The sequence below is a fragment of the Gymnoscopelus microlampas genome (genome assembly GCF_963454915.1).
Source record: "Gymnoscopelus microlampas genome assembly, chromosome: 5".
NCBI classification, from domain to species: domain Eukaryota; kingdom Metazoa; phylum Chordata; class Actinopteri; order Myctophiformes; family Myctophidae; genus Gymnoscopelus; species Gymnoscopelus microlampas.
This window is the reverse complement of record NC_139942.1, coordinates 35,929,555-35,957,528: the sequence shown is the minus strand read 5'-3', so window position 1 is coordinate 35,957,528 and position 27,974 is coordinate 35,929,555. Positions and strand designations below refer to the sequence as shown.

The window sequence follows — 27,974 nt, the reverse complement described above, 5'->3', positions numbered from 1 at the left end:
GCTTATTTACATACACATGAAATCAGTTCGAACATGAGCTTTCACAAAGCTTTTTAATGTGTCATACAGCAAACTCTTTGGGCTTACGAACAGAACGTAGCTCAACCGTACTTCACGTCAAGTCACAACAGTCCATTTCCTCTCATTAAGACTTGTTTTTCTTTCTTTCCTTTCTTTTTATTTTTTACAATCAATACATCTGTGCAGCATTGAATACACTTTTATAAGAAGGCCTATGTTCCTGATTTGTGGCTTCTCAATACTAGGTGGTTCTCTTATTATGCTAAATAATTCAGTCCAATAACTTTTTTTTTAATCAAGGTAATACAAAGAATTCAAGTCAAAATACATGCCAGACATTAGGCATAAATGTAGTGGAAAATTACTGTAATTGGTCACACTGGTGTAGCTGTAAATGTTTTGATGTTTCAGAAAAACACAATTTAATTAATATTGAATTCAAATATGAATGAATGAAATTCAAGTTGTATTCTAAACACCCAACTACTGATCATTAGTGAATGGCATTTTACTCTTGTGATCAGCTCTTCAGAACAACCCTCCCCACCCTCGAGTATAGCACTGTAAACGTGCTGGCAATACACTCTAACATAGAGCAAAGGAAAATACACACTGTCTCCATACGTCCAGAGTAAGCATTCAACAGGTAGAAAACAAGGAATACTTAAGCTGTAAAGAATACACTGTAGGAAATCTCAACAGATTTGCAAGTACTGTAGTTTGCATTTGAAAACGAATTCTCATGCGGATAGTGGATTGTTTACTAGAAAAGAGTGATTTAGCAATGAGAAAAAATAAAATCCAGGTCCAATCATATTTCTTGTCTGATGTGGTGTTTATGAACACAGCTTCTGTTTCAGGGATATTTCCAAAACACATTACTTGTTTCAAAATGGCTGCCACAAAAAGTGCACTTTCAGTGAAGAGGAACTGGAGAATGACTTGCAAAAGGAGGAACTGGGAGGAATCGAGAAATAACAGTCCAGTCAAAAGCAGCCACTTTGCGGCTTCGATCAATTTGTTTTCAAAGTCAGAAGGCAACCAACCATGCCAAAGTTCACAATAAGGATTGTAATGAAAAAGGTGATGAAAAATCGTACAATCATCGATTGCTTCCCTTACAAAAAGTCCATTGTATTCAAACAAAAAAAAAATTTTGTACAACCCTCTTAACCACAAAGATAAAAAGAGGCCTAAGAGATATAAAAGTGAAGTGATAGGAGATGCGAAAATACACAAACTGGAAAAAACAATCAACTTAAGTGCGGACGGCTGAACCCTTTCGTTCATACGTCCATCAGAATATGCAGTGATGAAGAATGTAGGAGTCGGAACTTGAAAAATATGGTTTGAAATGTGCGTCACTTTGGCCAATATCAATTCTCTGAGAGGAGGGAGCATGTTGGCTGTAGTGATGAGTAGGTACAGTTTAGAGACAACAAGGGCTACCTTGACCTGTGGAAGAGACGGGTGGAAGGAGGGTGGAGACCCGGAGATCAGGAGGAGAACCTGAAGTGGCATTCCCCCTGACGGGTCACTAATGCTAGGAGGTCTGCAGTAGGCGTCTGTAGTGGGGCATGACCTCATGCTCTGGCAGGTGCAGGTTGAACTCCAGTGCCACCAGAACCGGGAACTCAAAGGCTATCAGCTCTCTGCGGTTCACCCTGAACCGCTCCTCCAGTTTCTGCACGGAAGAAGTGAGATTGAGATATCAGTGAGCATCAGTGTCTTTCGTTTTGTAAATGTCTAGATCTAGCACATCAGGGCATTTTGTCGGGCACTTGAGATTAACTAGAATTAAGCAACCAGCAGCCATTTTATGTTTTGTTTTCTAGATTCTTTATGACCTTTCAGTAACGTTAACTAATTGCTATTAGTATATAGGTTGACATTTATATTATTTTTCAATTTTTTTAATGCATTGACAGGGAGTTGCAATCAAAATGGCCATGCACCTGAATGGCAATAAAGGAAATTAATCTAATTTACAGATTAACTGAAAACTCAAGATTCCTGTATTTACAGATTTATGTTTTCATATTTTCACTGTTACTCAGCAAGGCCTTGAGGCTAGACCTTTTACTGAAGAACCTTACATCTATCAGATGCTTGACATCGTGTTTCTTAAGGTCTCCACCGATCTTGGCCGCTAGAAGGACACAAGCACCAGCACAGAGCTTGCGGTTCTGCTTGTTGAGTTTGCCCTGGAGCACCAGCTTCTCAAAGTAGACAAAGGCCATGGCCACAATAGGCTCTTCATAGCCACACTCAAACTGTACAAGCTTCCTAATCTCCCTCTTCAAGCTGTGGTCCAAGAGAGACAAATGAAAGAAATGAATTAGGATTAGACAAAACTAAGTGAAACAATTCCTGGTTATTCACTAAACCCTGAAAGCATGGAATGGAATCCAAATGACTGAAATCAGTTTAATCCATGGACATGACATGATATGACATTTTTTTCCAGAGATCACCTATATGGTACGAACTTGCGACGATCATACCTCCTTATTTTGCTGAGCGTCAACCTGACGTGAGGGAATTTCTCTTTAAAGGTCTCGTTCATGTCCTTCTTGAGGTCAGATGGTTTGACGTACTCAATGACTGTGGTCTGAAAGGGAAAACGAGACAAGGTGTCAGAGAGACACCCTGGGAGCTGAGTAAAGGTGACTGGATCCCCACACACAGGTGTTGGGTTCCACTGGTGCACCGTGAATCTGAAAGCTGAGGCAGGAGGAACACTACACAGGTGTCATGCTGTACTCTCCTGCATTGGGTGGCTTATATACATCGATTGGCTCACATACACACACAGACAAGCAGAAAAATGTACTTGACTAATTGCTAGGTTATGCCATTAATTTTTCCGCTCCTTCAGCAACCATAAGTCAACGAGAATCAGCTACAGTAAAGTATATAAATTATTTGTTCTACAGCAGGAAAAGTATCAGAAAGTCAATTTAGTGTGGTATACTTTTTTTCTGTGATCACCGACTTACCTGATATAATGTTCTTATTGCTTAAATGTTATTTGATTTCATTCTGACCTACAGTACATTTTATGAAGGTGCAAAACCTGTTTTTACCTGGTAACTATACTGACATACTGTATGTAAATATAAGAATAAAAAATGAAATGTCATTGCACAAACATGTAGAAGTGGGGATTGTTTTCTAGTCAAGGAGTCTGGTCAAATGCAGTTGAAATAATCCTCATTATTGCTAAATTGCTAAATGAATACACTGTATGAAAGTACAGGCCTTGGACAACAGAAAATTGTCTACTATCGCTATGTGACACCGCACCAAAACAGGTCTTTATTTATTCATTTTACCCAAAGTATGTTATTCCAAACATCTACATATAGACTAAAGGGACAAAGGGGGTAAAAACTATGCTAAAATCTCTACACTCCTACACTCACTTAAAACAAGTGAAGCTAACATTTTTCTCTGATTCATAGAAACTTCCCTGACTGTAAGCTAAGCTAAAAAACTAAACCAAAAAAAACTTCTGTTATCTCCTGCTTGTACAGCCTGAAAATCCAGCCAGGGAAAGTCATGGCTTCTAAGCACCACGGTCATAGAGCGAAATGTTCAGAAGTCACTGGTTCAAATCCTGTAGTAAACACAATAGCTATTGTTGGGAGAGGCTGGGGTTTCGCAATTGGAGGAAGAGAAGAGAAAACATTGTCTGGCCTTGACTGAACATTTCAACCCTCACTGTGTATTTTGCCATTCCACAGTAACAAAAACAGAGCCCAGTAAAGAATGAGACGAGAGACTGGTATTTTTCCCCTCTGCGAACACAATAAAACATCCGTTCCTTTCCGGAACATGAGAGAGTGATTAGTACGTACAGCGGCCACAGTAGCAAGAGCCAGAAATGTGATGCTAGCTATTGATGGGTTGGTGGAGGGACTGCTTAAATAGCTACTGACCAGTGGGTTGGTGATATGGTGAATATATTTAACCAGACCCAAAGTGATAGAAGTGGATTGGAGAGAGAAAGAAAGAGGCTTTGGACAAATTATCTGGTTGATTAGAGACTGACATGATAATGACATATACTTGTGGCTTTCACCCAGAAGAATTGATAAACTTCAGGAAGATTTTCCCCACACACACACACACACACACACACACACACACACACACTTGACTGAAAACGCCAGCAGATCAGCAAATATGCAGACAATAATGAAGAAATAAATACATAGAAAAGAAATATATCTTAGAACTTGATAGGGATGGAATGTTATAGTTAATTTCACAGAGGGATGTGAGTTTCTCAACCAAGACAACATTTTCCATTCTAATCTCAATGGGAAAACATTGATGTCATTTTCGTTAGTGTCCCATAACTTAACTGTACATAACTTAGTGTGTAAATATTTGGAATGTGTTGTTGTTTACAAGACACCAACCTCTCCAAGCAAAACTCCTTGTACTGTCTGCGTACATATACTTGGAAAAATAAATAATTCTGAGTCTGACTATGATAAATGCAGAGTGCTCTCTCACCATGTAGGAAGGAAAGATGAGAACTCTCTTGTGCTTCCCACAAGGCCACTGGGGGTCATCCAACAGATTGGGGTCATACTCACGAAAGTCCCCCAGATCATTCCCTGACGAGACCATGAACACAATAACAGAGATCAGAAGACAAATGAGCCAGATGCAAAATGAGTCTGCAAAACATCTTCTTTTCAGAATCCGACACAGCTCTAGTGTGCATTGCGCGGGCGTATTACTTCACAGAAGGAAAATACATTGGAAACAGCAGCTAATAACTTAATTTGCTATGGTAGTAGCAAACATACTGCTTCATTGCAAAGTGTCTACAGTCTATACAACGTGTTATGCAAGATAAACAGTACTAAAAGTATAGCCGCATGAATCGCAATTATCTGAACAAGGTGATTAGTGGGGGCTAGGGCCAGTCACAACACATTTTAGTTGACGATTTATTGTCATACAAATAATTGCGATTAATTATGTGTTTTTGCATTGATCATTGGAACACAAATATAAATTAAAATGATTTGCCTTTCAGACCAAACAGATGCCCTGGGCAGATATGACAAATAACTTAAATATACAAAGCCTATTACTGAAATATACCAAAACATTACTGATAATGACCGATACCAATTATCTTATTAAATAATATACTACGGCCAAAACTGTTGCAAAATATGCCCAAAATTCCATGCTGTTTTTATACAGATAATGGACTTTTCGAACGATTGTGCAAAAATAATTGTGCTTAGTTCAAATAATTACAATCAGGCAATTACGTAATAATGAAGCAATTATCAGAACAAGTTGATTAATGGGGGCAACCTGTGTCTGTGCTGCTCTGATTACTGTTGGCACGACCCAAGCTGAGGCTACGGTGACTGGCGTTTCGTGATTGGGAGAAGGACGAGGTGGAGTCGATGGTGTTCCGTCGCCCAGGACCACCCAGGACGTTAGTGGGATACAGAAACTGGGTGTAGGACACCGTCTGCAGACACCAGGTGCAGATACACAATGATATGTTAGCAAACAAGCAGCAACATACTAGCCTGGCATTGGCCAGACTGATAACGTGGATTCACTCTCACGTTCCTCCCCGTTATCAGTCTGGACTTCGGCCCATAGAGAGCGAGTATGAGAAATCATAAAATGATCGGGCCAATCAGTGACTGCGTTTCAACTGCTGTCCGTACAACAGTGAAAAGCATCAAAATCCTTTTCTGATTTCTCATACTCGCTCCCTATGGGCCGAAGACCAGACTGATACCGAGGAGGAACGTGAGAGTGGTATCAGTCTGGCCAATGCCAGGCTAGCAACATACAAGTGAGCCTCGTGATCCCATTAAGACCTGAGGCCGATTCTACAAATGTCTTCTAAATCCTTACAGTTTTCTGAAAAAAAGATATGTTGCTATATCAGTGGTGCTCAAACTTTTTCATGTCAAGGACCCCCAAAATTGTATTTGGCCACGGACACGATCTAAAAAAATATTTTGTTCCAGGGACCCCCAGAGGCAAAAGATTTGAGTAAAAAATGTTCGCTTAAAAATAATTATATCCAAAAATAGTATCCAAAGATTTGCACACATTTTCAAGATTTTTCATTAAATCGCAGATCTACAAGCTCGCAGCACGAAGTGACGTGCTGTGAGCTTGTATTTCTGCAATTGTTTAATACCCAACCAATGTGCTATATACTGTATATATAGCTAAAATATAATATTTTCCCGGTTCCCGGTTTTGATGTTAAAACCGTGAATCCAAACATTGCTTTGCAAGCTGTAAATGTTATATACATGTATGCATATACATGTATTCTACCAGTGGCTCTCAACATGAGGTCTGGGGACCCCCAAGGGTCCTTGATTGGTTTTCCAGGGGGCCCGAGCAAAACGATTGATAGTTGGGGCCTTTTTTGGATCTGTTAACTCTGAGACTGTACAAATTGAACCAAAAGGACAGATTTGTACACTCACTCTCAAGAGTTAAATGAACACTGAGGATTTAACGGTGCACTGCAGCACACCTCTGATGGTATCTCACCTTTCCGTCAGCTCCCAGCTCCACTCCTTCCAGCCCAATCACCATCTCCTTGGCGCTGACGCCACCCGAGGGATGACGCTGGCGCCCTCCTCCTCCTTCCAGTTTGATGTCCCTGTCGGGCACAAGACCTTTACAACTCTCATGCAAAAATGCACCCTGCAGCGTCATTACGTTCCCTTCCACCCCACTGTTGATTCCTGCCTGTCACAGCTAACTGCCACTTCCCTATCAACCTATCAGATATGCCCCAGTATCGATCTGCACTCATCCATTGGCACAGCTCCAGTGATTGCTCGTCTCTTTTGGCATGTTTCTGGGCAATTAAAGTCAAGTGCGCCCTTGGGAGGTGGGGGGGACAAGGAAAGAGTAGGGTTTCACTCCGGCAGGGCAGCAGTCTCTTCCAGCTGAGATGCTGTGTCACCAATACTTGAAATACCACACTGATGTGAGAGCTTTCCAACAGGTCATATGGTTTGCTGAGTAGAGATATGCAGGCCTGTAGGAGAACTGTGTCAGTAGAGCAAACCGTGGACGCTGCTGAGTCAAGTCAGCGAGGGCCAAATGCGCCTGTGTTCCACGCTTGCTGTTGTCAACAAACTCTGAGGCCGTCACATGCCAACTGAAACATCTAAGGGTTTGTCATATTGCTGTACTTACTGTAACTGAATAGCCTCAGTACAGCCCAAGGCTAAGCCATGTTTAAGCTGTGTTCAACACCTTTTTTAGAACTGTGATAAAACTTAAATGACCTCCTTGCTGGTTTAGACACAAACATAAAGGCTGGGTAATCAGTCATTTGCGCAATTTGAATGCCCTGCCATACTGACTGACTGGCTGATATAATGGACTGGTAGGACCCTCACCAACCCATTCACTTAACTTATATTGATTTATTTTTTGGCTAAAATGAATGGGTAGTGGGTTGTCTCTGCTTCTCCTCCGTGTCTTAAACGCAGGACTGGGGATAGATTGTTTATGTATGTTGTTTAGTTGTCTATCTATCTACAGTACAACAGCTAATTTAAAAACTTTAATGTTCACTACATCCATACAGCAGTTAGTTTCTGTCCATTTAAGTTGGTGTCTAGTGTGTGACTGATCTTTATCATCTTAATAAATAAACATAAACAAAGTGCTTCACAAACCATGTTGGTGTAACTAAGAGATTACTATAGCTAACAGCTACCACACACATGCCCGGGGCTTACATGGGGAGTTGCATCATGATCGAAGGAATCCAGGGGGAAAAGGATTTTGACTGTGCGACCTACGGTTCAAGAGTTATAGCCAAAACATGAAGGGCCCAGTTATATACAGGATAATGGTCTATGTTTATGTACATGGTCAAAGCTGTGAATATGCAATGACGCCAGCATGGACCTATAAAACTTAAAAATAACTACAAATACTGCATCACGGTTGTATGCCTATGCCAACCACCGCACACCCGTGTCTGTCTAGACTCATATGTAGTGAAGACTGACAACCCAAAAACATAATTCCTCTGGCCACGGCTGTTGCCAGGGGAGTCATAAAAGGTACTACCAGAGGAACCAAACTAATAAATGTAAGAAGCAGAACACACTAATAATATGCAGAAGATAAAATCCTGAACCTCAAGCATGATCCTGGTGATTCTTAATAGTGAATTCCACCTGTCATTTTATAAATAAATAGATGTAATCCTCAAATTGGAATTTTCAGATAAAACTGACAACAATAACAATACGGGAATCTGTGAAGTGTTTTGGAGCTCTTCTTATTCTTCCCACCGTGGTCTCATTTTCAGATTTAAAATGATACCCATATAAGAATGAAACAAATAACCAAGAGGGCATGACAACCCCAGTGTTGTAATGGCATGTGGGGTCAAACTGCTGCAATGAAAACAGTGTTATTTCGTAAACAATCTGTTGATAGACGGACATGGAGAGATCCCCAGACAGCGGACGACTCAAGAGAACAGCCAAGAGGCAAGAAGGAGAAAAACAGAAAACCAAAAGCCCTCTAGGAAGAGAGCTTTCTTTGAAGCCAGCCAGAAATTTAAAACGGGGAGCTCAGCTTATTGCGGTGGACGACAAAGAGGAAATCATAAAAAGAATTGCTTACGATGTCAAATTTCATGCAGAATAGCTGAATTCAGAATGTTTCTGTTAGTAGTGTTATAATCTACATGACCAGTGCTCCAAGGTTTGGACTAAATCAAGCATCGAGATGATTTCAAATATTAACCTATTTTGGTCAACAATATTAGCTGAAACTGTCCAAAGGAAATTAGGCCTACTGTAGAACTGCTATGCTTTAAACACTCAAAACAAAATGACTACGTTTCCAAAAAGATAGATGTGAAATTAGCAGTGTTCAGTCGTTCACAGTTCCCATAACTCTGAGGTAATGCTCTAGAGACCTGATCTAATTAGCAATTGAACTGAACTGCTATGTTACTACGACACTAAAACAATACATGTAATTGGGGTCAGACAGAGAATAATAAGAGGTAGCAGTGGCTATTAATTAAGGACCAAAATAATCATTTGGTAAGTTTTGCCAGTTGCCAATTTACTTTTAAAAAGTAATATACTACATATTACTCATGAATACTTCCATCGGCAACTAATTACTTTATTTAATACTCCCCGAAAAAAAGCTATTAGTTATACTACTTGTTACTACTTCTGCATTAATTGTAATTGGTCACAATAAGTGGTCATTAAAACAATGTTCTCTTGCTGCAGCAGAGAAAATATATTTAATTTCCTGTTTACTGAAAACAGCCTTGTTCCAATAGCATTGTGGCTGCCCAATACAGGCCACACTAGGGGAAAGTGAGGTCACCCAAAACTTTCCAGCGTTGCTAAATAATGGCAACTAAAAGTGTACATGATGGCTGAACTGTGTCATTAAATCAGGACTCATTTGAATTGACATCGTTCCTATTTACTCACCACTCCCTTGTGGTAGCCTACCTACAATCTGCTTTTTTTGCCGTTACTTGAACATGATCCTGTTGTAGCAAGGTACTGTATGTAAGAGACACATACAGTATAGGTCTAAATTTGCTGAACTTACAATAAATCTCACACTTTCATACTCGTTATCACAAAAAAATATAATTACAGTAACATGCTACTTTATTACATTCTACTCTTGCTTTGACTAGAGTGACTACGACTGTTTGATTGTTGAGGAAGCCTTTGAATTCCATTGATTTTGATAAGATATGAAAATCAATTTGCAGAAACTTAAAACATGCTAATCCAACATGCTAAATATCATTGTGCAGTTATTGTTTGTCAAAGATATGTTGTCATGTTTTTTAAGCATTGATTGATTTGAAAAGTATAGCTGAAAATAGTCCATGGAGTAAAGATTGATTTATGAAAACATCCATGTGTAATGATGTTTAGCCATTCAGGTGAGTTCAGCAACACTTTGGAGAAAATGTAAACATTATGCAAAATCAAAAAATAAAGCAATTAACGGGAACATTGTCTACGTTTATGTACAATGTTTGCCAGGAATCTGTGAATAAACAATGACATGTAATTGACACCAGTATGTTCCTTTAAATGGCTGGGAACTTGGTTATCAACTGCTGGAATACAATTTGAAACTGGAATTTGAACCAGTCAACTGTTAATACATTTTTTGCAATTTGACATTTTGCAATCACCTGTGCCCAGCCAAAGAACCTGACCGTATAGTATCATCAAACAGCAATGGGCATTCAAACGTCGTGTGCCCACTGGATAGTTCATTAACCATTCACTTTGCACTGTACTGTTTGACTGGCTTAGGAAATTCCACAAACAAAATTGAACCCGTTATGCTCTTCAGTAAGCACCAGTAAGGTGCTTTTCTCTCTGTCCATTGTATCATCTGCTGTTTATCCATCCCCTTTCTCTTTCACTGATTTCCTCCAAAACATCAGAGCAAGGTCAGAGCAGAGCTATGCAGAGTCCATGCAGGGCAGGCCGGGAGGGAGTTTGCACTTTACGGTCTCTGAGGTGGGGAGGTTACATCAACCAAGGCCAGATCAGAGCCTCCATGCAGGCCAGGTGGGAGATTGCAGGCTCTGTGAACCAATTTATGTTCCCATAACACGGGGCCCGGGTTGCTTTAAGAAGGAAGCAAGCTTAGCTCTTTCTACAGATAAGCCAGAGACATTTGCTCTTCTTGTGCCAAAAAACTTACTCTCTAAACCCAGGCAGGGAATAAACAAAAATTATGAATAACCATCATGTCTGTATAACCCCCAAACAGAAACATCAGTCATCCAGCATGATGGATTGTTTGCAGGCTTAAACCATTGCACAACACATGACAATAGCATATTGGGTAGCAATTTTGAAGTTGAAGCTCTACAAGGGGCAGACGGAAGGATAGCAAGAACTTCACAGAACGTGTATCCTAAATGGGAACAGCAAAGCCAGCAGCAGGGGCAATGGACAAAAATGGCTTGAAAACAAAAACAAACAAAACGTTTTAAGGATGCGTGTCTAAAAGCCACCTCAGCCAAAATGGAAAACGTATACAAGCAACAAGCATTAGGCTACAAGGTTGCACAAGATACACATTCATTGGAACTTATGAGGCGGTTTCAGCCATTGGCTTTTTTGTGTCTACTTGAGGATAAAAATGCATCAACCAAAACCAATCCTTCCCAATGTATCACCAGGTAAAGGAGACATCCACAGAAAAAAGGGGAAACAAAGGGAAAGAGGGAGCGCAGGCTGGAAAAAGATAAGGTTTGGCATGCTGTGGTATACATACCCTGCTTGGCTACAATCTCGATAGGGCAGGACAGAAAATACACTATAGAAGGATCTTCTGCCACTGATAAGGACTATCCTATAAAACAAAACATGGTAAATAAGCTAATTATCTAAAAACATCTACAGGTATAGAAAGTGAGCAGCAAACTTAATTATTATTAAAAAGAGTGTGGTGAAACTTCAGAATGTGTGTTTTGGTGTGAATTGGTCTGTGTTCAGAATTATAGGATATGTAGGCTAGTACATATGTGGACAGTGGTTTGGAGAAAAGAATGATGCATTTTTTGCATAAAAAAACTCAAAGACTTATTATTTTTGCATCAAAGCATGAACACCTGGGTAAGGAAGTACAAATCGTTTCAGCGTCAGTAAACCAACAAGCAATTGTTAAATGGCGCGGCAAATCCACATCACATTTATACCACATGAGGTACCATGAGGTAGAAATAAACCGATCAGAAACAAATGTAATCAAATTAGTTAATTTAACAAATGGCACTTAGGCCTACCAAACAGGCATGCTGATTATCAACTGCTTAGAGGTTCAATCTGGGTCAATAGTACTACATTAAACACAGTTTAATTATGTCAACTACTCCATGACCACCACAAAATGAATAACAATCCATGTACTGTAAGATACTGGATAATAGGTCTGCCTAAAAAAAAAGACTATAGAAAATATGTCTTTCCTCTTACTGTACATCAAAGCCAGGTTTCAACATAGCTGCTAACCCTAAACAGTGCAAGGGATAGTTATGTCAGATCCAGAGTACTATACTGTATTCTTAGATAAAATAATGTCTGTGCTGCATAAAGTAATGGCTCACTGAACTATTTGTATATATATTAAAAGAAAATGTAGGAATGTCAATGATAAAACATAACAGCACTTGACAAAGACTACAAGAAGAAAATCATTGAATTCAATACCAATGTGGTCAGATTTGTTTGTGGTGAGGGATCTCTGAGTGAACCGCAAACATCCTAATTTGAAACAGTGAGATAGGCCATGTGCTCTTATGAGTTCATTGCCATTATGGTATTTATCCCAGATTTGCGACACTAATCAAAAATCTGTATCCAGACACAGTATGTATGAAAGCACAGGATGCCCCGTGAACATGCAGTCTCTCTTAACTCACTGAGTGCCATTAACGTGTTTCACGTGTTTTTACCGCTATGGCGCTGGGTGCCATTAACGTGTTTGACGTGTTTTTGAAAAAATAGTCAAATAGCGAAATATGTTCAGAACCCAAGATATCATCATCTGAAGATGTGCAGCTCCATCCACTCCTTGTTTAACTTAGAACTGAAAAAGGCTGTATCTCGCTTCCTAAGCACTTTTTGTTTTCTGTGAAAAAAACTCTGGCACTTTTCAGAATCAATTCTGAAATAATTCTGGCAATCCTGGCACTCAGTGAGTTAAATTAAAAGTCAATTACACTTTGTCTACACTGCAAGTCAAAACTCATGTGCAACAAATAGACTAGCACTGTTGGCATAGGATTTGTCTTGTAATGTGAGAAACATTCAAACTGCACTTCATTGACTGAGGGCACCCTGCCATTATCCACGAGGGCTTATATTGACCAAGGGATGACGTTGTTTGATTTGATACCTTCCATTGCGCATATCATGTTGCCTCATGTTCTTTATGAAGTGGATCTTCTTGTAGCTCTTTGGTCGGGGTGAACCTGATAGGGTTCTGCATCTGTTAAGGTGGACCAAACAAACAAACAAAAACTATTTAGAGCAGAGTGAACTGTGCCAGTTGGATTAATGTTCATAATAAAAGCCATGGTGAAGGAAATGCCTCTAGGGCTGAGTGCCGAATAACCTAATGGAGAGATGATCCTGTTGAATACAGTACCTGCGTAGTGGGGCATTCTCCTCAATGTCCTCTAGAGTCTCCAGTGATGAACGCTGAGAGATTAATCTTCGTCTGGTGAGAAACACATAGACAAAGCGCTTAGTACAATGTTGTATATGTACAAAACGATGATCAGCCTTTCTGTTATCCCGCTGAATATATAAACTGGAAAAAGAAAGAGGATAAGTCCTTTATATAGCTTGAAGACAATTGCAGTGTACTGTATAAACTACTTTAGCAATTACGCTTGTCAGGTTGTCATTTACTCTTCATAGGTAAACACTATGCAACTCTGATGCAATTTAGCTGGGCACATAGGGCATAGTAAAACATGGAATTTTAAAGCAAGGCTTAAAATGTCTCATCACAGCAAATCTCTAAAACATTAATTTCCTTCTCAACTTGAGATAAGTGCAATATGAAGAGAAGAAGAAACAACTGAGGTATTTATGGTATACCAAAATAAAATAAAAATGTTCAAGTAAGAAAGGAACTTATTTAGGTTGATAGGTAAATGGCAAGAAAATTCTTTGTTTTCATAATATTTCACATAGTACTTTAGCAAATCATTAAGTATTCATGCAAGATGGATGGTTGACATTTAAGATTCAGTGACGAACACGTTGGGCAATGAGTAAACCCCTCTTGTGTTCAACAACTGCGTGTAAGGAGGTCATGAGTAAATACTGTACACTGTGTAGGTCTTATATTGCCTGTGTTCTATCTCTGTGATCAGTGGTTTATTTACAAAGCCAAGACACGACTGTCTCAGAGAGTATTGGTCAGTTATGGTTGCCATCAATGAACACCACTGCACCTAAGTTATGCAAGATCACGCAGAATTTTCCAGAATCAGACACTGGGACGAATAAAGCCTGAGTTACACACGGGTCAATCTACAAGCTCAGCGTGACACATTGTGAGCAAGTATGTTGATCATCTATTTTCAGTGTGTGACACACACAAGCATCATGTAACGCATTACCTTACTGATGCCCTTTATTTCAACTTGCTGTTGCATGATGAAACAGACAGCTTCTATCAGACCACCTCATAGTAAGCCACTAGCTTCACAAATGACCCAACATATATAGTACTATTCCAAACAAAGTTGTGATCACATGTTCAGAACCACAATAACAATATAATCAACTTATTAGCCACGCGGTACAACAAAGAACAAACCACATGTGATGAACCATAAATGAATTGGCAAATTACAAAACTGTGACACATTCTGACAGTGTCTCTGACATAAATAAATTCATTAGTCTGCTGCAGAATCTTGCTAGCGGGCAAAAACCCAAGTGCAAAACATAATTTTACAGTGCTGAGTTGTAAACAAAACAACGCATAGTACTTTACACCGACAACTTATTAGTGTCAAGTCAATCAACTCTTACTGAGAGATGTGTCTAGGGCTGCAGATTAAAGAACTAATTGATTTAATCGATTACGGAGAAATATTGATAAACCCGCATTGTGCTATTTTTGTGTAACACTGTTGTGCAACAAAGAATAAAATAGGTCTTAGGTGGTTAATCAGACAAATTGATTTAGTCAAATATGAAAAAACAATTAGATGTTTATCTAATCTAATATTCTTTGATACATACAAAATAAAAACACATGCTTCTTGATTATTAAAAAAAATAATTGGTCGGTAATGACATAATTGATGTTGCAGCACTGAATGTGTTGTCGTACGACATAAAAGGTCACTTGATGACCAGAGCCATCTACTCTTCAGTGCCAATTCCATCTGGTAAAGACCACAGGCTGTGTGTCCTGAGCAGCAAGACTAAAGTTAATGATCAACAGAGCAAGAGGACAGATTAACAAAAGATGACTGTCCTTGAGGATCTCCCGGGGGTAAACCAACACTGGCTGAGTGGACATTGTACAGCAGAGGAGATGAGATGAGATAATGTTTACACACAGTGCTATCTCACTGCTGAAGCAAGGAGCATAGAAGGCCATAACTTTGCCTAATGCATGGGTCTTCAAAAGGAGGTCCGGAACCCCTAGGGGGTCCTGAGTTACTACAGGGGGGTCACCTATTATAGGACGACAAAGGAAACAAGTCCCCTTGACCTTTTTTTGCTATCCTTTTAGCCTAAATGTCTGACTGTACCTCGTGCTGTTTACATTTCGGTCTAATAACGTATTCAATCAATCAGTCAAAACCAAATGTTTATGTGATAGATACTTATTTTTTTTACATTAACCATTTGAGTCCTAGAATCCCTATTCTGGGGGGAACATTTGCAGAAAATAGCACATCTACAAGCTCACAACGTGTAGTGCTGAGACGCGTTGTAGAAATGCCAGAGAAAAGAGCAGTATTAAGGTTTTAAGTGGTGTCTTAAAATACACATTAACATGATCCAACATATTACTGGAAAAGATCATGTGCAAACAAAAAACATTAATTTACACTGATGATAGTTCTGTCAAACAAGTGTATGAAGCTATCAATTAAATCTATTAAAAGGTTTAATCTGCAACACAATTTTATACAATATGTAGTGGGGGTCCCTGCTTCATCTCTTTCTCAGCTAAGGGGTCCCTGGTCTGAGTTTTTTTGAAGACCCCAGGCCTAATGTACATCACGGCCTTAAATAATAATCATAAAATGCATGGCAGAACATCAAGCATGTGAAATGAATAGTAAAACAATGCCCAGTGGAAGCGTATGGAACAACCTCTAGCTGGAGGTCAGACAAGAGAGATCATGTGATTTACGGGCTGTCTTAAGATGAACCCACCCCCATCAGTGACAACACTGATAAATGGATGGGTTGGCTGAAAGGGGATTCATGATTTAGAAAATTACTCTTTTGGGTCTCGAGCTGAAAACGTTTTGGAACCCCTGACTTTTCAGCTAAAAGAATGTGGTTTCTCCCCAGGACACAAACGTACGGTATATACCATCACGTAATCTTGTAACTTAATCCCCATCTCAAAAATTGTGGAAATATTTGAAAATGTCTTTAAATAGTAATTTTCAACATTGGTCCTCATTAATGCTCATTATAAGATGGCACACTTTCCATCTACACACTCTGTGTCTCATTGGTGGACTATGGACAGTTCAGACACGTCAATATCAATGGGGATTCCAAGCTAATAGAAACTACATCATTTTTCTTCCTGGAAAGTTAGCATGCTGAAATAGATGCCCCCACACACACACACACACACACACACACACACACACACACACACACACACACACACACACACACACACACACACACACACACACACACACACACACACACACACACACACACACACACACACACACACACACACACACACACACACACACACACACACACACACACACACACGGTGAAGACAAAAAGAAAGCGGGAAAAAGTACAATTTAAAGGGCAGGTCAGATAAGCCTTGGTATAGTGTATATATTCAATGTATAACAAGTATTATTATAAACAAGAGCAAAAACTTTATATTGAACTACCATATAATACTCAAAAAGTGTGTTTGAAACACTAAAACATTCAGACATTTTGGCTGAAGGGTGGTGCTAGAGGAAAATCCATGACATCACCAAAATCAGTAGGGATCTTGGTGCAAAGTTGTTACTTTGGCCTGAGGGTGGTGCTTGGGGAAAGAATGTTGGGTCAATTAAATTGTTCAAATTAATTTATCAGGGGGCATGCATGCACTCAGAAAGTTTCATGGCAATCTGCCCATTACATTCTGGGGATCATGAAGGTGCACACCAAATTCCAGACAGTAGTTTTCAAGATATCTTGAATGGGGGTGTTGGACTGACAGATGGACAGATCAACATTGCCATCTTTTGAGCCAAACCACACATGGATCTAAAGAGAGCATGACTGTTTAGGAAAAAAAAACATTTCATGGTTAAAACACACGCTATTGTTCTTTTTTTATGTAATGCAGTTTGGCATCTCTCATCTGAAAATGTACATGCAAGTTTGCTGAAGGCATGGTTGAGTCTGCATGTTTAGTAGTCAAGGTCAACATTACAGCAATCGATCTGTTTCAGTTTAAAGTTCTGACTTTCACATTCTAAATCTTAGCAAAGATCTAAATCCTCACTGTATTGCTGTTGTTCATGTCCAGTGACCATTAAAACACCCCACCTGGCACAGGGGACAGACCTTCCAGTTCGACAAGGCACTGCTGGCATGGGGGGCAAGCCTTTCAATTCACCAGGGCCACTAGTTTGCTAGTGTTAGGACTGTGATTCAGCCACTGCAGATGAACAACAGCAGGACGTGTTCTTTTTTAGTTTTCGGCCAAGAATGTTTTCCAGGCCAGTAGAAACCACAGGAACAATAACACGGACCAGACGAGACCACTCATACACTTGAGACTCGAGGCTGATGCCTTGCTGCCAGCTCAGAGGTTGGATCAGAGGTTGGATCAGTCCAACAGTCTGACATTAAGAAGAGTTGGTCAGAAGCTTCAAAAGGAAGCCCAAAACAGCTCAATAGCCTCACCAACAAGCATCTCTCAGGTTGAATATTGTTGCCTCAAGTGATTCATGCATATTCATAAATACATGACACGTTTCACCACAAAATCCTGAGTGTAGACATTTCCCCTTTAAATGTGAACATGCCCCAGCAATTCCAGGTACGGTACGTTATAATTCCATATAGCCATATTATATACCCCGATTTCGAATCCAATGAAAGCACTTCAAATCAAAACAAAAATCTAATGATATTCAGCCTGTCAGGCATGCCATGCCTCTCTAAGTTAAAGAATGAATGTGAACCACTCAGAGGTGGAGATTAAACTGTTTCACACGCACTCCCTGTTGGCAGCTTGCCATGGACATTGTCTTCCGTTTCATTGGCAAGTTGCTGAGTGGAAAAAAATCCAATGTTCTAGGTTCTTCTCACAATTTTCAGCCAGGCCAACAAAAATACAATTATTGTTAAAAAAGAAAAAGAAAAAAAAGAAAAGAATCCATGAATCAACACATTTTCAATTCCCTCTCCTGTTGTTTTTAGGACTAAAAAGCATCTACAGTACTCACAGGTTTGGGTGGTGTGCAACTTATAACCAACAGATATATCTGCTACATGGAACCTGGCAACAGAGAAACAGACTACACCCTCAAAATAGCGACATACTGCAAGTTGTTTAGGGTGAGACACAAGAGCAAGTCACATTGTGGTCTTCTATTTTGCAACAAGCACAAGGCGATACAAACCCGAGCCCAGTCAAAGCGTGCAGCTCTATCTTATCTACATTGTATCTGCCCGTCTGGTTTTGATTATGGTCCTTTTAAACATAACCTCTGGCTGTCTCAAGCCATTTACAGACAGTTCAAGGCATTGCACGATTCGGAAAGGAACACTAAGCATTCTTATATAATCCTGTGGTTATGCCAACCATGACTTCAGCAGGACAACATTCAACCTCGACCAGAAAGGATGTGACTCAAATCCACAAAACTCCAAATGACCATTATAATGGGCTGCGCAGCCTGTTTTTACAGCCGCAGATTCTGCTGGCTCAAGCTAAAACAGCCTTGTTAAAATACAGTACATGTTTTAGTGCTTCCTGACGATGATGCAAACCTAACAAAGCAAGAATGTGAGGAGACTTGGAATGCCATTGTTTGAACTGAAGATGGGATTCACACACCTCGCTGTCTGACGAGGCCAGTTGGGAATACTGTAGATTGTGCTACATACCATGTGTCAGGCAGAAACCTTGTATCTCCCTATTTCATCTTTTAGTTTTTATCATAAATTTAAATTGAGTGTGCCGCTGCGTGTCGCACTAAAGCAGCGAAAACATCCGATCTACAAGCTCACAGTGCGTCACGATGTGAGCTTGTAGATCTGCTATTTTTGCTACTTTTGAAAAAGGTCAATAACATGCCCAAAATAGGGACGCCAGGTTTCAAAGTGGTTATGTCGAACCAATGAAAAGTATTAACAAGAGCTTGTGACTATGTAATAACTGCATCGGATCCATTGGAACACAAAGTAACAATTTTGGACATACAAGGTTTCCACCCAACAGCAACGATATGTACAGTATAATAATAATACAGTATAATAAATGAAAGCGGAAAAGAACTGCGATACCATCTATAATCAGAAGAGGATGGTTTCAAGCAAAACAGGGTCTCCCTTGGAAGCACATCGGAAGCGCTTTCAGACTTCCTGAATGGGAGCAGGACTGCAGGCGAAAGGCCTGAAAAGAAGAGTGTCTCTCTGATTCCCCTGGGAGAGGAAACCGAGGACAGAAAGTGCCGTTGCAGAGAGCCAGGCAGCTTCTCAGAAAGCCTGGGCATCCTGCCTTTCTCAGCGAGGGACCTCTGGACACGTTTCCACCAGCTGCCCTGGGAAAACAGACCGGGCACTGTGCGGCTGAGCGGCCGGACTGCAGTGGCGTGCCCGTGGAATATGGCAGCGCTCCATCAACAGGTTGCTTTGCTTCCACAGTTTGGAATTCTGCTTGCATAGATCAGTGGTTCTCAAATTTTTCATGTCAAGGACCCCCAAAATGATATGTATCTGGCCGCGGACCCCATCTCAAAATATTGTGTTCCAGGGACCCCCCAGAAGCAAAGATTTGAGTTACAAATGTTCGCTTTAAAAAATATATATATATATATATTCAAAGGTTTGCACACATTTTCAAGATTTTTGAATAGCCAAAGTATAAAAGGTCATAATTATTGTGATGCTATATTAACACATTTTGCTGGGGACCCCCTGGAACCCCCTCAAGTACCCCTGGGGGTCCCCGGACCCCACTTTAAGAACCAACGGCATAGATGGATGTCCCCTCCAAGCACACTCCAAAACAAGGGGACAGTATTTGACCAGTAAAGGCATGCTGTATTACCTTACTGTACAACAGCATGGTTGACTGAAAATAAAGAGGGCCTGAACGCAACTTTGTGGTTGGGAGGGTGGGAATTCATGGTATCATATTGCGTTTTGTTTTGGTACAACATTCTTTCTTGATGGTCAAGAAATGTAGTTAAAACTGTAAAATCCTGAGTGTTCATCTAACTCTGAGAGTGAACAAACCCAATGGACCCATTTGGTTAGATTTGTACACTCTCAGTTACAAATGGATAAGTTAATACTGATAATGCTACTGTGTAACATTCAAAAACCATATGGTATGTGAAGCTCTATCGCAACGATTATTAGCATCAAGTATGGCAATTGTCTATGAAGGCATTCTACGTAAATGTCATTCCCATGAAGTCAGGAGGGTAGCACAGTAAAATCCTGAGTGTTCATTTATCTCTGAGAGTCTACAAATGGACCCTTGGGTGTATTTGTACACTCTCAGAGCGACACACAGGACTTTGCAGTGTAAATGCTCCTGATCGGCTTCATCGAGAAAAATAAGTCCCTGTGACGTCTGGCAGCGACACGGCCCCACAAGAGAATGGCCCTCAGTAAAGTAAAGAAGACTGGATTGGAGAGGATTTGTCATCAGGTACTGGCAGTGAGAGAGCCAGTTTGACTGTAAGTGACAGTTGTCCTGCTGTGGCCCAGCGCTTCCCCTTGTGCTTCCAATGGGGAGCATAAACAAAGAGCTACAATAAAAAATACATCATGTCGTAGTGCTACAAGCCTGGGTAGTGTGTAGGTGTACAGTTACAGGATGTTTACATCACTGAGACCAAGGAGACAGCAGGTGTGGGCCATGTTTTGGAGTGACAAATATATTACAGGCTAGAGTATATTATAATACACTAAACACATATACACATACTGTATTTATACACAGTATGTGAGGCTATGAGACAAAGACCAAGCATTAGAGAGGGAGAGACGGAGAGAGAGAGATGCAGCATATTTTGGAATGCGAGGTACACTGACTGAACTGCCTGACAAAGAACTAGGTTACAGCTCCACAGCTGTTAGACTTGTGATCATATTTGTCTTTCTACGGACCAATTGAGTCACAAGGCCACGTGCACCTGCATGGGGAAAATAAGCAAACACAAACAGCTGAAGTCATTCCTCTTGAGAAGTCTTCAGGCAGCTCATCAACAGTCTATGCAAAAGTTAAATGAATCTGACCGAAATCTGACTGAACACAAGTTGATTAATTTAGTCACCAAGACAATGTGAGAAATAACAAAAAACAAAGCATGATGAATGGGTTTTTTGTTCTAACTGGTGGTAAATCGTTTGATAGTAGGAGTAATTTTGCTATCACATGTACTGCGCCAGACAAGTGCTTAGCATTTTGTCTTAATTTAATGTCTGATATTTGTTTGCAAGGAAATGTGACAATATTTCAAAAAATATATATTTTACAGGGTTTCTGCAAATCTTGACAAACTATTGAGCACCTAGCCTCAAGAAGCCTCAAAACCGTTTGCAATTACAATCCTTTTGGAAAATTCAGCCTAGTCTGGGTATTCTACAATACAGTCAAGGACCAGTAAATTTTAATTCATCATTTCCAGATGCAGATCCTGCAGATGAACTTGAGACATCAATGTTAGTGAACAAAACAAACCCAAATCCTACAGTAAATGCCTCAGTGTTAGTTTATCCATGTGCAATGCAGAACGTTGTGTATTTTAATGAATAAAACGTTATTAAAATATATGGTAGTAGAGTATGTTATTACAATATAACTAGGCTACATCTGCAGTGGTTGGATGTGATAGATAGCTCCCCAGTCTTCCATTGCAAAAGTTAGACCCTGGTGTCGGGTAGGACACCTACTGGTTGACAACAACGCTTATGAGCTTGAGGCAGTAGCCTACTACTTAAGTAGTAGGCTATTTTGTACTTAAGTAGTAGGCTACTGCCTCAAGCTCATAAGCGCAACATCCCCTCTGGCCAAGTGGGGATTCCATCTTATATTTTGTTTGTCTCCCACTGGGGAGACCACACAGTGACAGACCAGAGTAGGACATAATAAAACTTAGGGATTGCAGCTTTAACACTGAGGATTTGACTGTGCTGCAACATTAATCACGTTATATTATTGCTTTTAAGCTAATTACATTCAGCACTATGCAGCATGAGTTATACTTAATTGCATGCTGGTGTTGCACGTGGTGAGCTTGTAGATCTGCTATTTATTAGCAGATCTACATGCAAATACCAGATCTACAAGGTCGTTTACTGCATGCAGTAAATAGCAGATCTACAAGTAAATAGCAGGTCTACAAGCTTATTTACTGCGTGCAGTAAATAGCGGATCTACAAGCTCACTTACTGCGTGCAGTAAATAGCAGACCTACAAGTAAATAGCAGACCTACAAGCTCATTTACTGCGTGCAGTAAATAGCGGATCTACAAGCTCACTTACTGCGTGCAGTAAATAGCAGACCTACAAGTAAATAGCAGACCTACAAGCTCACCACGTGCCACATTCGTGGAGCTGTGGTGAGCTTGTAGATCTGCTATTTAGAGAACACGACACCGGCACGCAACTAAGTATAACCGAGGCTTTAAACTTGACCTGTGCAGGGGAACTTGTCACAGCAGCAGTAGTTGTTACCTTGACCTCTGCAGTTCAATGGCAGAGTTGGCTATGATCTGTCCTCCCTCCAGACAGCAGACGTTCTGTCTGGAGGAGGAGTAGGGCACAGGTACGACTCCCTGAGTGTAGGTCTGCAGCCTCCCTCTAGTAGCCGGCGGCACCGCAGAGAAAGGCGAGCTGAATATTGAGGGGGGAGGCCCGGCGAACGCGTGATCTCCCTCCGGGAGTTCCGCTGCACCAGGTAGGTGGTGGTGGGCGGTGGCAGCGGCAGCAGCGGGACCCCCCGACGCCCCAAAAGCCGCCCGGGCGTTAGCGAGGAGAGCCTGGTTGAGCGCCTGGGCGGCGCTCGTTGTGGCAACGGCCGCTGCCGCCGCCCCGCCGCCGCCGGCACCCGCCGCCGTGTGCGCCGGGGAAACCAGGCTCTGTCTGGTACTAGTCCTGGTGTTGGCCTCAATTGAATCGTCCTCCTCGTGCTGATTGTCCTCTGAATCATCCTGCACCGGCCGGCCGTCAAGAGAGATATTGCTGAGGAACGAGAGCGCCGCTTGTCTCCTCCTCGGGTCGATGCGCTGTTTCCGCTGTGTCTGCTGCGTCTCGAGGCTGGAATGCTGCTTGATCTGGAGCGTGGATGTGGATGTGCTGCTGCTGCTCGTGGCAGCCGCCGCCATGGTCCGCCTGTCTTCCACTGATTTGAGAGACTAGTCCTCCGAGCTGGTGTGTGTGTGGGTCTTTACCGTGGCGACATTAAAAAATCATGCGTTAATGGTGATTGTGTTGGTGTGTGACTGTCAGTTGGCCCTGTTGTGTCTTTTAAAGCACATGCGTTAAACTGGCTAAAAACAGGGGGGTCACGTGGTTGCGCTGTATTGTGGCAGCACAAGGAAAAGAATCGGACCAATAGGCTCTGAGGGATACGTTGTTTTTTCTTTTCCTGCCTGGCCATGCCTCCCAAACCTCGATTCTGTGGCAGGGGATGCCAAAAAATTACATAAAAACATACACGTAGTTCTTTTGAATGCATGTCATTTACTCATTAGTCTAAATCAAGTATTTGTGGTGCAATTTGTGCAATGCAATTAGCTGTATATTTTGCAGCATTTTTTGGACAACAATGCTGTATGGAAATTAACACAAAATTAGGAACTGAAACTTAAGCTTTGTAAGAAATTAAATAAAAAAGCAGACATACAGCAACATTCACATGCATAATTTACAGCTGTAGTTAGATGCTGCACAATGATCAATGGATGTTGACAGAATGGGCCTGGCTGTTTGTTTTGAAAAAAAAAATATATATATATATATATTATATATATATATATATATATATATATATATATATATATATATATATATATATATATATATATATATATATATATATTCTTCCCCCGTCTAAACGATGCAAGTCAACCTGTCTTAAACAACGGCGCCACCTGTCGGCATGATGGGGGTTGTGTTCTGTTTCGCTTTCGCCATAATTTGATTACACATGCCATCTCGTGGCTCCTGTTAATTCCTACACGCTGCACCAGATGTTTCACATCTGTCCTGTAGCCCAGTGGTTATCAACCTGTGGGTCGGGATCCCCAGGGGGATCCCCACGTGATTTTTGGGGGGTCCCCAGATGACAGTGAAGTGACAATTTAAGGACTTTTAAGACCTTTTCAATACCTAAAAAAGGAAAGAAAAAGACAATAACTGCATCAAAAGTAATCAACAAAAGGAGTCAAACAAAATGAAATGCCTCAGCTCCTTGTCAGGGTAGGGGGTCCCCAGTTCAAATATGATTATTTTGGGGGTCACGGCCTGAAAAGGTTGAGAACCTTTGCTGTAGCCTACTGTTTTGTTGGGTCTCAAAATGAGGACATATCTGATATCTTATATTATACACACACATTCATTTCAGAACAAACTGCTATTTCATTTATTCTATTTTTTAAGGGGAGGTCTTCGTATAAGGCCAATAGGGTTTAATACCTCTCTTGCACATGATAATGAATACAAACACAATCTACCATCTTATTACAACATGCTGATTATTATCCATGTCAGCAATAAACCCTTTCTCAATGCCGCAAGGCAATCGAGTCTATTCCAAGTTTCAAACCCATAGTGCTGTTGTCACCAGCATAATAGGTGGCTTTGTTGCTACAACAGAAATTAATTCAAAAGCATCCTCATAATTTAGAAACAGTAGTAGGTTTATGCTGGGCATTTTTATTATAGACTAGATTAACTTTGTTTCACTTGGCTTTGTGGCTTAGAACATAAATGAGCTACTTAATTTGCTGTCTGTATTTCCAAACTAAATACTGTTCTTACAAAGACTTGATTCACTGACTTTAATGTAAATCCCTCTTATTCATTTTCTTGTTTGAGGAACTCTTTTTCACCACTGGATGTCTCTGCTGTACTACAAATCTGCCTCTCAACTTTTCTTCTGGTGACAAAGAACTCAGCTTTGTTGAGTCATAGTGACTTCTACAGGCACAAGGATTGGTATAGTAGGCCTAATTGTAAACAAGTGAATTTTGCATTACAATATGCAAAACTAAAGTAATAGGCCTATGTAGTTGCTACCCATCATAAACCTTAACAGCTAAATTAGGTGGTTTTGCAGCTGAACCTCAACCTACAGACCAACAGTTCTGTGTTTTCCCCCAATGTTACTATTATGGTAGCTATTTGCTTTTCAAAATACTTTGACTCAGACAAGTTAAAATCCCAATGGTTGATGACACAGCCTCCCTAATGAGTTTAATGAGTCATCCTCCAAGTTGCCTACAGCTGTTGTGCAAGTGATGTAAGCACGCTGAGGACAACTCTCTGCCTCCTTGTATCTTTACACTGAACTGGCTCCCCTTGACATCATCAGGAGTCACACTTAGTTTCTGCTCTTTGAATAACTCAAAGGGCAGTGAAGACTGCTGCAATCCAGAATGCAGTGCATGACTAAAATACGCTGTTAATGCTGATGTATTGCACTGCAGTGTTTCCCAAACAATGGGTTGGGACCTATCTTTGGGTTGCAGAACCATTTTTATGGGTCGTGAGAAAAATATATATAGTTTTCTAAAACCATATTCATTCATATTTCAAAAAATGTAAAAGTCCAATAAATGTAAAAAATAATATATTAAATAAATTAACATTTAAAGAAATCATTAAAACGACCATTCTACAAGCTCACATTTGAGCTTGTAGATCGGCTATTTTCCCTTTTTTAATTTTAAATAGAGCTTAAGTGGTTAATCCTTACGTTTGGGTTCCGGAGGAGACACCACATTTCTCTTTTGGGTGTCGAGGTGAAAAAGTTTGGGAACCCCTTTACTGCAGCCTACAACTCAGAGGCCAGATGCCTTCCAGTATTCAGTCTGGACAACAATAACGTATTGGAACTGCAGGTCCTTTAACTGCAGTTAATCTGAGTGCTCCATCAGTCTCTGGAGCACTGCGGTTCAGACTCATGCCCTCACTGAGAAACACTGAGCTTCCTGTGTTTGTGTGAAGCTTCCTACACATGAAGTGCTTCGGCACCTCATTGTGAGTCTGGATGCACATGACTCTGCTATTACTTTCAAATTGATTAAAGAAAAACATGTCAAGTGCATCATAAATTACCCGCAAGGTAGAAACAATGGCAGGCAGAGGCGTAATGGACGAGGTTCTGTACAACGGTCTAGTAATAAGTGGTGTTGATAATAAAAAAAGGAGAAGATTGAAAGAAGACTGAGGAGGAGATTTAAGAGATGAATGTGGAAAAAAGGATGGCTATTGGCCTGTTCCAGAGATAAAATAAGTCTGTAAAGTTTAGCTCAGGCATTCAGGTGTTATTCTATTGTTGTGTTAAAACTACTTCCATGGAATTTAGTTGTCAATGACAGACACTCCCAACTAGGGATATGATTGTAATGTTTTTCTTAATAGTGGGGAAGTACTGGGAAAATGTTCACCCTTTAGTTTTTTTGTACTGTATCAATAACATTTTGAGTCATCGCAGGGTAAAGCAATTAAAATGCCTTCTATGCTATTTCAGGGGTGTTATTGTCACTTGCCATAGTTGGTCTTGCTGGGACACACTATGCATGCATGCTTGACACCACACACACACACACACGCACAAACACACGCACACGCGCACACGCACACGCACACACACACACACACACACACACACACACACACACACACACACACACACACACACACACACACACACACACACACACACACACACACACGCACACACACGTGCACGCACACACACGTGCACGCACACGCCAACACTTTTAACCACATGAACTCTAGCATCCCTAAGGTGAACATTTGGTGAAAATAGCAGATCTACAAACTCACAACACATCGCATTGACATTTTCTGAACTTGTAGATCTGCTATTTTCAGTGAAGAGAGTTGGTAGAGGGGAAAAAGAAGGGGACCAAGTATAGAACCATGTTCGACCCCCATCAACTAGATTTCCTATGGAGGGGGGGGGAAACGACTTACAACCTATGAAGAATCTGCAGTGAATTCATCAAAGTAACATGAGTTATTTCTATCTCAGTAGGCATTAATGACTTAATTTGTTATTGTTTGATTTTAGACCCTGAGTACTCCCATATGCCCCAGTGGAGAACCAAATCTATCAAAATTAGCTGCTGTGTTCAGATTAGGCATGTGTTAATGAAGGATTTAGATAAGAGTGAGAGTGAGAGAGGGACCTGTGTGGAGCTCTCGCTCTGCTCTCGCTTGCCTTAATGGGGTAAGGTTCTTATCAGTGGAATCTAAAGAGCTGCCTGAAGTTCACCTCAGTTCAATCAGGCTCATTTGGATGACACTTGGATACAATCCAACGATGTGCTCACTGGATTTGACTGATCATTACTTTCAGTGATAAATGGACCCTTTTCACAGCAGCCATTTTAAAGGGTAAACGCAGATGAAGGTAATAACATTAACTGTGGGTGTGTCTCATTTCGGTGTGTGTGCCAGCATGAAGTTATCTGTACAGGAGTTGTCCATGCTGGCACACAGTGACACCTAAATGAAACTGTGTTCACCTGTCAAAATGCCTGATGGTCTATGGGAAATGCATGGATTGTAAATTGCATGTACAGTTAATATAGACTTTTCAGGAAAAAAAGGAGTTGATAGATAATAAATGATGTAACGGCAATGAAAGAATGGCAAAAAATTAAATTTGACAGTCATATTGAACAGTGTGTGTGTGTGTGTGTGTGTGT

At 40.6% G+C, this 27,974-nt stretch overlaps 1 protein-coding gene across 2 annotated transcripts; it reads right to left on the bottom strand.

Moving 5' to 3' along the window:
• Window positions 1-4: 4 nt before the first annotated feature.
• On the bottom strand, window positions 5-23,546 carry cables1 (Cdk5 and Abl enzyme substrate 1). Of its 2 annotated transcripts, XM_084057536.1 has the most exons (10): window positions 22,747-23,546; window positions 13,234-13,305; window positions 12,982-13,074; window positions 11,359-11,436; window positions 6,586-6,697; window positions 5,368-5,530; window positions 4,546-4,649; window positions 2,526-2,632; window positions 2,118-2,325; window positions 5-1,705 (listed from the first exon to the last, which is right to left on the bottom strand). In XM_084057536.1, the coding sequence occupies exons 1-10, from the start codon at window positions 23,394-23,396 to the stop codon at window positions 1,565-1,567; spliced, it is 1,728 nt and encodes a 575-aa protein (XP_083913662.1). In that variant the 5' UTR covers window positions 23,397-23,546; the 3' UTR covers window positions 5-1,564. The 2 variants fall into 2 exon arrangements, with proteins under 2 accessions (XP_083913662.1, XP_083913663.1); XM_084057537.1 differs by lacking the exon at window positions 11,359-11,436.
• Between the last annotated feature and the right edge of the window lie 4,428 nt (window positions 23,547-27,974).